This window comes from Pleurodeles waltl, chromosome 2_2, assembly GCF_031143425.1.
Source record: "Pleurodeles waltl isolate 20211129_DDA chromosome 2_2, aPleWal1.hap1.20221129, whole genome shotgun sequence".
In the NCBI taxonomy this organism is placed as follows: domain Eukaryota; kingdom Metazoa; phylum Chordata; class Amphibia; order Caudata; family Salamandridae; genus Pleurodeles; species Pleurodeles waltl.
The window spans coordinates 782,945,048-782,961,745 of record NC_090439.1 but is presented as its reverse complement, the minus strand read 5'-3'; the positions used below and the strand labels follow the sequence as shown (position 1 = coordinate 782,961,745).

General features: G+C 42.0%; 1 protein-coding gene across 1 annotated transcript in view; it reads left to right on the top strand.

Moving 5' to 3' along the window:
* Positions 1-16,698, top strand: part of MRPS28 (mitochondrial ribosomal protein S28) — a 302,889-nt gene that overhangs the window by 115,579 nt on the left and 170,612 nt on the right. The window contains exon 2 of the mRNA XM_069220404.1: positions 12,151-12,332. Within this exon, the coding sequence (XP_069076505.1) occupies positions 12,151-12,332 (182 nt within the window). The remainder of the gene's footprint in view (positions 1-12,150; positions 12,333-16,698) is intronic.

Genomic DNA, 16,698 nt, shown 5'->3' with positions numbered 1-16,698 from the left:
TGTACCCACGCCCTGTAAATTAAAAACTATAGTGGGCCTGCAGCACTGATTGTGCCACACACTTAAGAAGCCCTTTAACTATGTCTCAGGCCTGCCTTTGCGGAGCCTGTATGTGCAGTTCTACACTGCCATGTCGACCTGGCAAAGTAATCCTTTTGTCAGGCCCAAACCTTTCGTTTTTATACATATACATCACCTCTAAGTTAGGCCAATTTCTAACAATACCCATTAATGTTTTTGACACCTATGTTTGTTTTTATTTTAAATATTTTATTTAGATTGCACTGTGGTGCCTATCATATCATATATCCTTTTTGGTATCACAATTCTACCCCAGCCTCGAGTGTGCCACTCAGTGGATTTTGTGGAAGTTTCTAATTGTGAGTCCAGCAAAATAGAGCAGTGACTACACCCTGTTATAGAAACAACTGGAGTGCATACAATTGCAGCAGGCACACAATGTCCCGATTTTCCTTGACAGTATTCTTTAACAAGCCGTAGCAACACAATATTTACCAGCTTTCAGTGGCATTAATCTATCTTTTTGGCTTTGCCAATGGTTTTTTATACCGGCAAGAAAAAGCACAAGGATGATTATGTATGTATGCATGTGTCATCATGTATGTGTCATGACTCAATGGCAACCCCACAGTGATGAAAAATGCTTAATCATTTCCGCGCAAGCGCATGTCGTTTTGGTAACCCCTAGACGGTTTTAGTTATTCACTTCTCCCATCACTTACATTTAGTTCTGCATATTTGATCTCATATTTTAGCACACCCTCACAATTATAGGCTTCACAATACAGCGAGTGATGAAAGGTTATCCGCTAAAGTGACCCTTCGTGGGGCCCGTAGGATATTGCAGCGCCGGTCCTATGAGGAGCAGCCTGATGATAAAGCATGACATCCCTTTTGGGATGTGTCAGGGCACCAAAAATTAAGGGATCAATTCCTCTACTGTTTGACCTGAGTGAGTGTTTCTGACGTGCTTGTTGGAGAAAGTGCAGCATCCCTTGACAACAAATTGCTGGTCCTTTCACACAGTTGACTCAGCTGCGGCCTCTGGTTTGCAGACACGGAACGCCAGAAGCGGAAGGAGGACGCTAAGCAGAGGAGACACAGCCGTACCAGCCATCCGCACTGTGAGCCGCGGTGAGCCGCTGTCGCGGCTCCCGTTGGACCTGCTGGTGACGGTCTTCTGTTTCTTTTTTGCGGCTGGGTGCGGTCAGGGCCAGTGCCGGTCCCGGGTGCCGGGGACCCTGCCGGCGGACGGAGGCGGTAGGTGAGGTCTTCCCTCTTGTTTTCGGGCCCAGTCGGGCTTCTGCTGGTTGCCGGTTTCCAGGTGCTGATAGCGTACGGATGGCAGACAAGAGGCCTTGCGGGAGGTCTCCTCTACTTGGTACCTGGAGCTTGGACCCTGGGCCTGAGTGCGGAGCTTTGAGACCCTGTGACCTAAGACCCTAGAGAGGCTGCAGGTCCAGCAATTGGTACACGTTGTATTTGGAGCTTTGGAGCTTGGAGCTGGGGGTTGCGAAACCAGCACATATTTAGAGAAGCAAGGTGAGGTGTCCTGCAGTTCTGGGGAGCTGGGGGCTGAAGGAGAAGAAAGAAAGGAAGGGGGAGGAGATTGCTTGGAGTCCATTGGGCGAGGGAGCGTGGAAGCTGGCCTGACCTTGTGGCTGAGGTAAGGGGGGTACCCCTACGGTCACCTGCCTGTCTGTTTAACCGCCTGTTTAACCGCCTCATAGCCCCCTTAATGCTTAAAATACCCAGCACTTCTCTGTGACTCCAACAGGCTCCTATGGACTCACAGGAGTAAAAGGTGTTTTTTCCTCCTCCGGACTCCAGTGTCTCTAGCTGACCTCTTCGTCTTTTGTGGTCTCATATTCACAAAGGCACCGTAGTTATTGTGACTATTGATTTCGAGTCGGGCTGGCTTCGGCTTGGCGGCGGAACCCGCAGAATTCCCAAACTGAAGCACGCAGCAGGGGAGAGGATAAAGAGGGTGGTGTGTTGGGAGTGCTGGGAGCGCTAGGGGAGCGTTAGAAGGGCGGGGGGCCGGGTTGGCCTTCCTGCTTCTGCCCACCTGGTACTGGCCTCCCTATTTTATTCCTTCCTGCCGCATCTGCAACCTGGATCAGGTGGTATTTTGGTGGTACTACTTTACTTTACTTTACAATACTATACTGGACTCCGCCTATTTTGGAGAGCGGTGTTTTGGAGACTTTTTGAAGTATTCTGTAGCAAGAGGGTGATTGGGAACAGCACCAACAGAATGACGTCTAAATGCACAAGAAGGAGTAGGTCCTTCCTCAACCAGGCATGTAAAACAACTAAATTTAACCCCCTGAGAAACAAAGGGGCACAACAAGTAAATATAAAAAGTTTGAATTCTATCTTAGCCTTCTTGTCGAAGGAGCCTTGTGAGAGAATAGTGGTTATGGAAGAAAACACACCAGGCATCATTAAATTATCTCCTTTAGGTCCTACTCAGAACAATGATCCGAATGTTTTGGTAGCTGAGGGCACTTCTGCTAAGGAGGGGTCTACGGGGGGCTATTGTGGGGGGGATAAGTCAGGTTAAAGCCACAGATTTTACCCTCCCTGATATAGATTTGGATGAGGGGATTAGCTGTAGAGTAGCACCCTCAATTATTCCAATGACACCCGCAGAAGCACACTCTAATATCGTCTCACCCTTGTTTAAAACTATTTAGTAGTACCCCTTTGGATCATTTTCTTTCTGATTTAGGCCCAGATTTATCACCATCTAGTACCACAGATCTAGGGTGACCTCCTGCACAACACATAGTTTTTTCCGAGTCTCTCAAGTACCTTGAAATAATTTTATCATCTATCCTGGAACTTTTGGAGAAATCGGTAAAAATTTCTGACCATACTCAAGATATTTTGGTTTCGATTTTAAAAGCCTTACTTGTAAAGCAAAATATGAGCCATTCCCCCAACAGAATGGATTACCTTATCTAAAAAAGAAGCAACTAAAAGCTTGGGTCTGAACGCTAATGGTATTAACCTGGAGTATACAAGTACTGAGGATTAGAAGGATTTGAAGATTGAAGGTGAGAAACCCGCTCTTCTCGATAGGGGAACTCAAACTCAAACTGGGAAATCACAGGTGGATAAAGGAGACTCCAAGATAGTGATTCATGCCTTGGAAGAGAATGAGATATATTCTTTGGACAATCTGTTTCCTAATTCTCTTTATATTCATAATACTACTCCACTGGACCACATCGCCCAGTTTAAGGAAACGGTTCCTACCCCCAGAACAGTACCATTCCCAATCTTTCTTCCTAAAGATCACCTACTTATAAAGTAGGTGGAGCAAGTACAGCAAAGTGATCAAATAGAAAGTGATGTGGGGCAGACCACTAGAATATCCAAAATAAGAGGGAAATGGGCAGGAAAGAAAAGAAATCGGAGAATTATTTTTAAAAAAAAGAATGGAAGGTTAAGTTCGAAGAGAGAGAACAGTTGGAAAATTCAGATACTATGAGACGGCCCTTCCTTTGAAGAATTCTCTGAACAAGACTGAGGGGGGCATTGGTAGTTGGACAAGCACAAGTACTGGCTCAGATGGATGACCCAGTGACTCCAATGATTCCATGTGTAAGGCCCGACTCTTCCAGCATGTTCCTGATTGAATTGGCCCATAACGTGGATAAGGGGCCTTACCCGGTCAGTTTTCTGAGTTTGGGAGGAAAACTTAGAGGGGATATGGCCCCTGATGGGCAGACCGACTTACCTGACTATTTGGAATTCTTGGCTATATTTGATTCAAATGTATGCATAAATCGATCGTTCATATTATCATGTTTCTTGGAAATAGATGAGCTCAATCTAATTGAAAGTTCAGATATTGTTAGGGTCTTCCCTGACCACATTAAAGGTAGGAGCCAGGCAAAAGTTTGGTTCTATTCCAAAACTACAGTGCAATTAATACTGGCTAATAGTGCCCAGTTACAACGCAGAGGAATAGATGTGATCCCAGTTAGAGAGAAGTCATTGTCTTTGGGTGGGCTGTCCAAGACTCAAAGATGTGATCCTATAAATTTAGTCATGAATGGGGGGGGGGGATTGTTTTCCACGTTAGGAGAAAGTGTTCAAATTTCATTACATCAAGGTACAAGGGCAGTGAACGTGGTGGAAGGGCACAAATCGCAGGGCTATGGTGCCATCCAAGAAAACTGGAATTGGCTAGCGGGGTATTGAATAGACCTAAGTCGCGGGGGAAGTTGAGTCAGTCTTGTTTTTAGCTCTGGCCCTACCCTGGCTTCCTGGAATATTGCAGGTCTAGGGAAGGATCAATGTAAAGTACAAGTTTTGTGTTCAATGGGGCTTGATTTGATTTGTATTCAAGAAACTTGGTGTCTAACCGATTTTATCTGTCCAGGTTATACAGTTTTAAGCAAAAAAGCACTCCCTTCAAAAAAGGAGCATGCTAAAGGGGGAATAGCCGCGCTTTTAAGTTATAGATACAACTGGGAATATGTCAGTCTCCCCGATTCTACAAATTTTTATCAAATAGTACAAGTACATCTTAGCGGGGAGAAGGGTGAGAAAATACCCGTAACTATTATAAATGTGTATATCCCTCCTGAAAAAGAATGGGACGTTTTACTTCAACAACTTTTTGTACAAATTTGCGCTATAAGAAACCCCATCAATTTAATCATGATGGGGGACTTAAATTGCAAAGTTTCTAACACTACGCTTAATGCCTTTAGTAACCGAGATAGAGAACAATCTCTGAATATCCCAGATATTAAGTCTCCCCCTATAATTAGGACAGATAAAACGGGCATCTCCTTGTTGAAAGGACAAAGGTCCTGTGGCTGTATCATTCTTAATGGGCGTTACAGTATGGATTCTCTTGCAGCTCATACCCATAAGACATTTAAGAACAACTCTATAATAGACTACATCTGTGCTTCATATAACCTGGCTCAAAAAGTTGGGGATATGGAGGTACTTGAAAATCCCTATAGTGATCATAAAATCTTAAGGCTTTCCCTATGCCTGAAATTAGGGGCAACAGATTTGTGGTCTTTAAAAGGTGTAAATGTAAGCATTATGGGAAAAAATAAGACAATGTCTTGATCGACAGTAAAAATGCTATCAGTTAAGCCACTGCTGGAGAATATCACAGGAAATTTAGAGGTGTGGGAGAAAGATGCATTTATACAATTTCCCAAGTTGATAAGGAATATTACAGCGCATAAGAAGCCTGAGCGTAATTTAACGATAGTGGATAATGACCAGCTCCATATTTTGAATTTGAATAGAGTAAGTTAATACGTCAGCATCTGGAGTATAAGTCTGAGGAGATGAGTAGGGAAATAACAAAATTAAAAAGAAGAATATCGAAGCTGAAATTGACAATTAAAAAAGAGGACCAGAATTGGGTGGCATTGAGGGAAGCGGCTGTAATGAAAAATCCCAGATAATTCTGGTCTATTATATCGGAAGGGTGCGGAAATCGTAAAAACTTGGTGGCCGCACCGATAGCAGATGAAGTTTGGAAACTGTATATTCAAGAATTATACACTGAAAATCAGGGTGCTGATATGTGGAGAGAGGAGATAGTATTAAATAGAGGTGGAGAAAGGGGTTATACAGGGATACCAACAGTGAAAGAACTAGAAGGGATCATAACATCAATGTGTTCTTCAGGTGCCATGGGCCCCGATGAGATCCCAATGACCCTAATTAAAAGGGAGCCTCTGTTATGGGCAAAATTACTTCAACCAGTTTTTGGACTAAGCTATGCCTTTGGCACCATACCAGAATCACGGACAGGTAGTATATTAATCACATTACATAAAAAGGGAGATAGATCAATCCCGTCTAATTATAGACAAATTGCTTTATTAGGTGCTACAGGAAAGATACTTGTGAAAAGTATCCTCATACAATTGTCGGATTGGGTAGAGGAAAGGGGTATTTTACCAGTGGAACAGGCAGGCTTTAGAAAAGCCCATAACACCCTAGATAATATCCTGATAATGCAAGATAAAATTGATAAGTATGTCCAGACTAGGGGAGGTATATTGTATGCAGCATTCATCAATTATTCCACAGCATTTGACAGAGTGAATAGGGGAATACTGTGGAAAAAACTCCAAGATCTAGGAGTTCCATCTGGCCTCCTGCGATTGGTGATTGCCCTATACTCATCAACTTGGTGCAACATCTTAATGGGCGGAGAACAGGGTTTATCTACTAAGGTATTAACATAAAATGGTTTAAAACAAGGTTGCATACTGGCCCCATTACTGTTCTTCCTCTATATCCATGATCTACCTTTGTGTCTCAAGAACTCCTCTGGTGATGCCCCTGTGGTGGGGGGGGCAGGCCGATTGTGTGTCTGATGTATGCACATGACATAGTAGTGTATGACCTTACCCCAAAAGGCCTAAACCATCGTATGGCGGCTTTGAAAAGTTACTTACAGAGGCACTACCTGAAAATTAAATAGCTAAGTCACAGGTGGTTTGCTTCTCTGGGAAGATTTGTAGAAGAAAAGTCTTGTTTCCCTGGGTAATAGGTCAACATAAACTGGAACAGCAAACAACATACCAGTTTTTAGGCAAGATCTTGTCGGCTTCTATAAAAGACGCTGATCACATACGCCAGAATACCAATAAGGCATTGTCATTAGCCCAAGGCCTCTCGGCCTTTTATAAAGCAAATGGTAAGCGCCATTTTGCCTATTTACTATCAGCCTACCAGGTAAAGATCCCAGCGACTTTATTATATGCGATAGAGTGTATTGATATAACTAAATGGGATTTTTTGGGAAAAACTGAAGGCCGTATTCTGAAACGCAGGGTCTCTTGTAATCATGCAGTCTTAGGGGGCTGCATTACGCTTTGAATTTGGCATTAGGAATATCTTTGTGCAAGGCCTTGTGGCAGTAATAAGATGGGCGCACAACCTTATGCACAGTGAAGATTGTATATTGAGAAAACTGGCATATAGTGAGATTTTTAGCAGTCTGAGGGAAAAATCTGTCTTTTTTAGAAATTACATCAAAGCTACTCAACTCCTTGAGTTAGACCTGGAGCTCTGTCCTTCAATTCCTTATGTATCATTAAAAAAAATTCTGAAGGAAGCGTCATGGTCTAAAGGCTTTCTGATGGACACGGAAGCGTGTCGTAAAAGAAGAGGTTTAGACAAATTAATTTCCTCTGTAACTATGAAAATGATGCAACCCTACTTGACTTGTAATATAAACCATGGGGTAAGGCGATTGTGTATGTTGCTTAGACTAAATAGATTGCCATTGCAAGATCTCACCTCACGGTGGGATGGTTCTAGTAGCATATGTGATCTATGTCAAGGAGGGGTACAGTCTCTTACACATGTCTTATTTGTTTGCCCGGCTCTCGCTGTTCCAAGGAAATGTTGGATGAAACCCCTTTTCTTGCAGCTTAAGTTTAGATCTCATAGAGAGGCATTTGATTTATGTTACTCCCCCCACAATGAAAGATTTTGTTATAAGATTTTTAAATTCTTTCAATCATTCTTGTAGATATTCTGAATTTGGTGTTTTAATCAATGAACTATTATATTATGTATTTATCTATTTTTTATATTGTTCTGTAATGAAATATGTTTTTTAATATGGGGAGTTTTTAGGGTTTTGTATTTGTATTTGTATTCATGTGGATCTCTTAGGAGTTCTATAACATGATAATACAATTTTTTTGAATTTGAGTGTGTAACCTTCTAGGATCTTCTCTGTTAGGAACATTATCCCATTATTTTTTGATTAATTATTGTACGGAGCCAGGGTGCTGGATCTTTTCAGCTCTTGGTTCCCCCTCTCCAGTCCCCTTCCTCCCCTCCCCTCAATCTTGAGTTTTGCCTTCAATCCAGTATGTCAGAAGAGAACTCATGCTTTTAGATATCATCCATTTCCTGGCTGATTCCCTTTATTCAAGATTGAAATTTATTCTTTGCCTTTTTGTCCCACTTCCCGGAGTACTTTGAGGCTACCCTAGGTCATTTAATAAGGAGGGCTCCTATTCTTGGGAGAATTTCAGGAATTTGGTTTTATCCAACTAATCATATTGATCAGCACACACAGTAGGTTCAGCAGTGTATATAATGCTGCAGGACGGCTAGCTACTGACTGTATTTGCTTAGCCCTAAGCTTGGAGATCAAGATTCCGTCTGGCTAATTGCTTCTCTCCTAAAAGACCTGCTTGCTTCTCAGCAAAGCTCGTTTGCTCTGTCCTATACTTAGTAAATTGTGTTTTAATTACCTTAAGTCACCATAAGTCGGTGTGGAACCTGACTCCTTACAGTGATCTTCCAATTCCTGTATTTTTTTTATTACTTTTTTAACGTAACCTTTATAATTATGCAAATTCTCTTCCGTTCAGATTCTGTGCCAAGAACTTAACCTGGACTTTTCACAGTTATGGAAAGGGGGCAGTGAGAGAGAGCAAATCATGCAAGGACTTGGCCAGTGGACAGAGCTCCATGCCTTGTACCCCAGAACCCATATTTATGACATATTTGTCCCTTTTAGGTCTGACTTAACAGTGCTGCTGTTGCAAACTTTGTGATCAACCTAATAAAGAGCTTTTATGGGGTACTACAGAGAGGGGATTTGGCTCCATACGCATTTTGGTGGACATCAGTACGTTTTGATGGAGAAACAGGAGCCAAGTTATTGAGCCAGCTCCTGCCAGCACCACAGTGGGTCATTCGCGGGGAGCCAGTTGAGCATTGAGGCTCCACCCACAGCCCACAAATAATTGCGGAAATGGGGGTCCTTGGGTGGGCATTGGGACTCCCACTTAAAAAATAAAATTAGACGGCTCCCCCCATGGTGGTGGCTAGGGGGCGGCAGGTTCCCTGGGAGTCCCCCCTTGCTTCTCTGATCACACATACATAATGTTGGGGTCCCAGGTAGGCACCCATTTTAATGTTTTTTAATTTTTTTATGAATAATAAATGAGCGTCAGGAGCTGCTCATTGAACATTCAGTGCTCCGTTGAAGGAGCGCCCCATAATGCGCTAGGGCTTTTTCAATAATATTTTATGGTGCCTCCAGAAGGGGCCTAGGCTCCACCAATCTTTTTTTTAATGCTGTGGGGGCTGAAGGGAGTGCAGCAAACCTCCAGCAACATTGCTATAATACATGACCCCAGGAGAACGTACCATATTTTCTAAAGCACTCCAAACTGGAGCTGTATGCTCTTCAGCTGGAGTACAGGACTCCCTTTTGGTTGGTTCTACGGCTGCACTTTGTGGTGTGAAATTTTTTTTTAAAAAGACTCAAATTATTTGTAATTAAAAAACTGAACATATTTGGGACAGTCAGTATTATTAAACATTGTAGTGTGTGATTTTATGAAATATGCATTTAATTATAGTTATGTTGATCCTTTAACAAAGCCAGTAGGTCTTCCTTACTTAAAATGACACCCTTTATATTGTTACTTGACATTGTCAGAAACTGGAGGCCCTGCTATTTTGCTTTTAACTACTGTTTTTATTTTATATTGGCACGGGCTCTTCAGCTCCCGCAACAATACCATTTTACAAAACAAATGACAAAACAACCATTGACAAAGGGAACAGGCAATCAGTCAACCAAAGACTTTCTGGCTTTGCCAATGCCGGTTTGCCTCTTGTGCTTTATAACTCTTTTTATAAGGGCGTATCAGAATTTTACTTATTATGGTTCCTAAGCAGTGTTAGTTACACATTTTCTAAATCTTGTTTTTCTGCTCATCTCTCATCCGCCCTGATTGATGTGTTGTGCAGAGAGCAAGAGATGAGTGTTCTAATGAGGCGTTTGTGATAGGTTAAGAAGTCTGATGGCAGCCTGCGTGCATGTTCATGGTTTCAACAATTCAGTCTGTTCTGCTTGCACATGATTGTGTCATTTTATACCCACTGGCAGATGAAGCATAATTCTATGAAGGCACGCGCATGGAGGAAATGGCCTTTTGCATCACTGACATCTTAAGGCCGCTACTTTGCATTTCAAAGAATCACACGCACTGTCTCATCTGTGTATATTCCTCAGTATAGGGAATGCAACTCAGTTAATTTAATTGGTCCTTGAAGATGAAAATAGTTTTCAGTCAACCAGTTAAACTGTTTTAATTAGTTATTTTAATTGTGTATGCTGGTGGATTTAATCGGAGAGCTAGTGGCCAAGTTATATTCCTAACAAAATTACAAGATCACAGAACAGAATACTTTTCAGATACAAAATGTTGGACCTTCACATGACGATACTAAATCAAACTTTGAGGTAATCAGTTTTGTTTTGTTTTTACCGCCAACGAAAAACATCTGAAGTGATTCTTCTGTACTGTATTGTACTATCAAATGTATGTAGTGCTTCGTGCCCTGGACGAGGCTGTAAAATAGGCCAATGTGCAGCAGGTGGGTGCTGTCTTTTAGGAGTGCGTAGGGTGTTGGTTGTAGTTAGGCCTGTATGGAAAGTGATAGGTGAGGTGCATGAGGGTTGAGGTGTAGGCAGCAGTTATTGGTAACTGCACATAAACAGGAGGTGTTGTAGGTTAGTGGAAGAACATACTCTTTCACATATGCAAATCACTTTTTTTTATTTTTAAGGTGTGGCCAGTTTCCTACAAATAATGTTTGTGGAAAGAGGGGATGTATGCTTGCATGTAAGTATATAGTATTTCTGTAGCGTGAAGAAGCTAGCAAAAAGCACAGTACATGGTCATAATCAAGCTTAAAGATGGCAAGTGGTAGGAAAGGCAGCTAAATTGTTGAGGGTTAATGCATTATGATGCAGAGTTCTAAAAGGTGAGACTTCAACTCTTGCTGCCTAAATTGGAGCAGTGTTGGAGTGATCCTGATAGATACCGGGATGTTCCACATCCTAGGTACATAGATGGAAAAGGTGGAATTTTTAATGCTCTCTGAATATCAAGGTAGCTGTAGATTATTCTTATCCCCTTCCGATATCGTGAAATGAGAAAGATTTTCTACCATTGACCTATTTTAAATAAACGAGAGGGCGAGGCTAAAGCCAGGTCTTTTAGTTTGATGGTATGTATGGAGTTGATGCTGAAAAAAGACTGGCCAATGGCCATAGATTGCTCAGTGTGTGTTGCCCTTTTTTGAATGTGGTTAATCTAAGCACATGTACATATTCCAGTGATTGAAGGGCTGCTGTAATGCAAGTCCAGTCTTCCTAGCTGTAAAATGGAGATGTGTGATTTTATGTATTTGTTTTTTTTTTTAAAGCGCTTCAAGCATGGCTTCGATCCTCCCTGCTTTGTCGAACCTCTGATATGTCAATGATGTGATGCGGTGTGCATGGCCACCACTACCTTTTCAGAATTCCAAAACTGCCTGTGCTCATTTGAGGAAACCAAACCAACCTTAATTCAACAATGGTCCCTTCTCTATAGGAGCCATCCAGCCTCATCCACTAGGCCACATCTCCTATGAACAGTTAGTTCCTGTCTGTGGTGACACAGTGAACAAAAATATGACTTGTAGCCTAGAGTGGTTGCCAGTGTATGAAATGAATTATTCTGATCACTTCTTTGTTTTTCTTTGAGACACTAAACTTTGCTGATTCAAAATCACGGAAAATTATTTTTATTTGTGTGCTTTTGGCTGTTCCAGAGTATGTTGTTCTTTTATTGTAAACAACTTTTTGATAGTCTTTGCTATAATATAAAGTCCAAAACAGCTGGTGGAACTCGAAAATAGATAATCCCAAAATGTGCTCAGATGTGGCACCTTTTCCTATTTAATCATACTTGCACATGTGTGTGCTCTTTTTCGCTCCTTGTGCCTGTTTCAGAAAATGGTTTCACGTTCATATTGCGGGGTGGGGGTGGACTGGCGTTTCGCTGGAATAGAAAATCCATCCGATTAGGGCTGTTTTATCCCGCTGTGAGTGTTTGACCTTTTTTGCAGGGTCACATATCCTTAGGTAGGCATTGTTACCGGGGTGGTGACCTACCGCTGAGTATGAGTTTTTGGGAATCGTTGTGTGGGGGTCAGCAGCTGTACATGGAGGGTTGTTATACATGCGAGCTCTGTGTTTGAAATGCATTTGACATTGTTGAAACTTGTGTAGTGAATATTGTGTGCTTGTGTAATTTCTTTTAGGGAGACTCAAAGAATACCGAATCCTTTGCAACTATGCTGCGGTGTTCTCCTTTAATCCAGATGGGACCTGCCAAAGATAAAATCGCTATTGGCAAGATATTCAATGTTCTTGACGATGATATCTACATCGACTTTGGAGGAAAATTTCACTGTGTGTGCAAAAGGCCAGAGGTGGATGGCGAGTAAGTTCTATATGGATGCAAACTGTTCCCAATGGCTAAAAACTGCCCCTTTGTTTAAAATGTAAACTGCAACTGCCAAAGCATGTTATAAAACACATAGGGGGTTATTACAACTTTGGAGCAGGTGTTAATCCGTCCCAAAAGTGACGTTAAAGTGACGGATATACCACCAGCCGTATTACGAGTTCCATAGGATATAATGGACTCGTAATACGGCTGGTGGCATATCCGTCACTTTACCGTCACTTTTGGGACGGATTAACACCTCCTCCAAAGTTGTAATAACCCCCATAATGACAGAGATTAACCAGTTCTAAGTAGTCTGTGTTTGGTGTATAAGAGAGTTGATACAGAAGGAGATTAATTCATTTGCAAAGCGTGGTAAAATTTGGTCACGCCAGCAAACTGGGGTCAGAGCTGAGTTTTTCGGATTTCTTAACAGCCAGTTTAGCTACTTGACCACATCATATATGTTTTGAGTTTGTTCTAGGAAACTGCATCATCTTCCTCTGTCTTGCTCTCTCCTTTTTCAAATCTATGAGATTTTACTTCAAATGCGTGGGCTGCCGAGACACTACTTCTTGAAAGATTGTATAAACAAATTACTTTCTGTGCATCAGTTTTCTTGTACGCATGCCCATTCACTTCTGTTTTCTTGGGTGCTGTGCCTACAACTGGCCTCTGGTGCAGCAGTATGTGCTAGTCAGTGTCCAGTGCTTAGTACATTTCGGTTATTGAGTAGTAGATTTCCTCATTTTAGTATATACACATTGTTTTTCATTTTAACCCTTACAGTTCGCTTAGGTGATGTTCCTTTGCTTACCCCACTATGGCAGAAAAAGCAATGCATCCTTAGTTCTGATCCCTTGGTTTTGGAATGATCTTCCTGTCTCTCCCTGATCCTTGACAAATATTTAGCTTTTTACAAATAACTGAAGACCTAGGTAGTATCTTGGTGAATTTATCCTTTGGTTTATCTGTGAGATTTATATTTAGCTCTAGCACGAAGACACCAGTAATGGTTTTCATGCACTCTAAAAGCAGTGTACCAAAGACATAAGAGGAGGTTGCTCTGATCTTGTCAGAGTAGCATCTCTAGGAAATCAAGTTGGTGGTAATTCTAATGTATATGGCAGCTAATTTCCTGCAAATGTGGTCTGTGGAATTTTGACAGATGGGACTGGTGCCCCCAAATTACCATGGTTATGTTATTCTTATGTTTTTTAGGCCTTGGCCAGATCTCAGACGAAGGTTGGTTAGATTACAGTTAATCACATGTCTACTGAGTCTGTGGTATTTTGGTTGGCTTTGTACGTAAGGTGTATAAGCACTTACTCAACACTACAAGGCTTTGTCTTCTCCCTCTGTTAATGGAAAAACCAAGAACCATAAGGAGAAAAGGACTAGTCCACTGAGGTGTTAAGTTTCTTGACCGAGTATCAGCTTGGTCAGATATCACCTACAAAAGAAACACACTGTCTTATTCCTCCTTATCTCGGCTCAGGCATAAAAGGAGAAAGGGTCTCACAGCCCATCGTTGTTGCCCAGTGCTTTTTCCCCCCATCCTGGCCTCATTATCTGGGTCCAGAGCTGACATCATTCAGACATCAATGGTCTCCTTATTTCAAGCTTTCATCAATGTTAGATTCTCCTGGGTGCATATGAACAATTTTTATGGTGCTGTACAACACTTTCCCGTTTCCAAATCACACCATTTGTGTAAGTGGGCGCACATTACCCTGTTTGTTTTCTTGCCTCCAGACAGACAGACAAGGCTACTTTATTTAGCTGAATCGCAGCCATAAACGTATACAAGTACAAGTTGATTTCAATGAAATATAAAATCCATGACCATAAATAGGGTAAAACAAACAAAACCAACTATAAAAAGTCACACATTAATATCAAGTCTTTAAAATCAAAGCATACTAATAAGAGCAACTAATACAAGTATAAAACGGACAGCAGTTGCAGCATTGGTGCTCTGCAGCATGAGTAAACCGCCTAAATACATATTGTGGTTGATCAGAACATATAGTGGTTCTAGATCGTACAGCCGCTCACAGGAACTAACTTATGCAGTAGCAGGTATCCTCCCCCTCTAGTTCTAGCAGTGAGCGATAGGCCTGAGCAGGTTCTAGCAGTGAGTGATAGGCCTGAGAAAGTTTCTAAGCCTCAAAAATGGAACTAGATATTTTTTGTATAAAACTTATAGTAACCACAAAAGAATAAAAAGTGGATCGTAGATTGCTTGGAAGAGTTATTGCATGGGCATATTCTGGAATCAAGCTTAGACTGAAAACTCGACGGGAAGTGCAAATAATATTGCATTATACCTGCCCTAAAACGAAATAACAAAACTCGATTCCAGCTGCTAATATTATTCTATAAATAACTTGAGGTAGGGGCTTCAATAGTAAATTGCTAAAACTTTGCAGCAGTCACTTTCTTTCTCTCAGCCCTCATTCTCTCTGACTGCACACGCTCGAGCAGTAGGGTACAGATGTGCTTTTTTACCAGGGGGAGAGCCAGATGACATGGCAGAAAAGGTATCCGTGAAGCCAATTTCTTCCGAGGATTTTTTTCAAGAAAGCCAACCAAGGTATAGAAAAGCCCCTATCACAGGCCAAGCAGTTGACCGCTATATTCTTGTTAAAGATGCCTCTTCTGTCTGTAAATAGACAACCACAGAAGGGGTAGATGGGTGCGGCTGTAGTCACTCAAATAAATTAAACCTAATTCCTTACGGCAAATAAAGTGGGAAGTCGATACAGGGGTTGAAAACATACTTCTCAAGAACTGGTTCTCCTCCCTTTATAAAGTTAATGGATCCTGCCCTCATACGTCGCAATAGTTACGCATTGGGCGGAATAAATCTGCACCAGTGGTGCAAGTGCCCTCCCACCATTTGGGGATGGTAAACTAAGGACAGAGCCTACTGCCTTAGAAAACTTAACCCTATTCTGTGTAATATTGAGGGACCACGTGCCATTGGAGCTATAAGTGACCCGCAAGTAGGGAAGGGTGTTAGTGCAGGATAAAGTATTTGAACAAACCTTAATTAAGGACACCATAGCTTCTTTCACCCCACAAGACATAATAAAAAAGTTTGGAAAAATTAGTAATCAAGTCAAGATTTGCCATAAATCGCTCAAACCAATGAACTAAAATATGTAAGCTTTTAGGAGTATGTGCTATTAAAACTGCATTGCCCGCATATATTAAAGCAAGGACGGGAGCGCCACATTGACACATCAGATGTGCTCCTTATATGCTCCAAACTGAGGTTGTTTATATACAAAATGAACAAAAATGGAGCCAACACTCATACTTGACTCACCCCCGCTCGATATTAATAACAACACACACTTCACCAAACCTAACCGCTGCTTTCGTGCCAGTATGCAAACACACCATTAATATGCCTGATCCATAACCCACTTAATAAGGGCCTGCCACAGCTTTCAGCGGTTCCATAAATGGAGTGCGGACTGCTTCGCCACAGAATATTTCCGGATAATAAGATGAAGATTTAGGCACTGCTTTACCGTGCCTACTCTCCTACGGAAACAAAACTGACAGGCGGGTAAAATGTTGTTACCATTATTCGATTCCAATACTCAATTATACAGCACTCTACCAAGGATTTTAGCAGGAATATCGATCAAGGAAATCGGGCGGTAACATTTTGGTTTCGACCGATTCCCTTTTTAGGGTCGAGCCTGCGTTGCATGCGCTCGCGCATGCGTATCGCAGCGAGACGCTTTAGTGTTTAGAAAAGGGCTCGGAGCCCTGTCAACGTCACGTTAGTGTTTTTTATTGGTTCTTGGGCTTGCCTAATAAAATCTGCTTGCTTTCATTAGTCGAAGGCATGCACACGTCATGCCTTTTCCGGTGGCTAGCCCTCCTCGAGCGTAGCGACCAAGTACAGAAAACATGCGAGGCTCGCTGGTTTCCATCGGGCTCGTGGACTTCTTTTTCTCTAATTTACGAGCGCGATCTCCCTTGGCAGAAGTCGAGCGCTTTACATAGTTAATTTAACTTTTTCGGGTTATGTACATAAATGCACTTTTGCCCGATAGTTGAAAAGTCGGGTTAGGAGTTTACAACGCGATCAGCTCTAACATGAGCAAACGCGAGACCCGTTGCATTGCAAATGCTTGTTTAAAGATGGAAACGATGGTCGAGGTTACCCACAATGCAGGGATTAGTGAGGGAGACAGGCTATTGTTTACATTTGTCAACAGAGGTGCCCTGATACCCATATCACATTTAATGAAATAAATTAAGAAACCATCTGGTCGGGGTGCCTTACCCCCCACGCTTTCCTGAAAAGCCACCATGACTTCCTGCAAAGAGACACGGG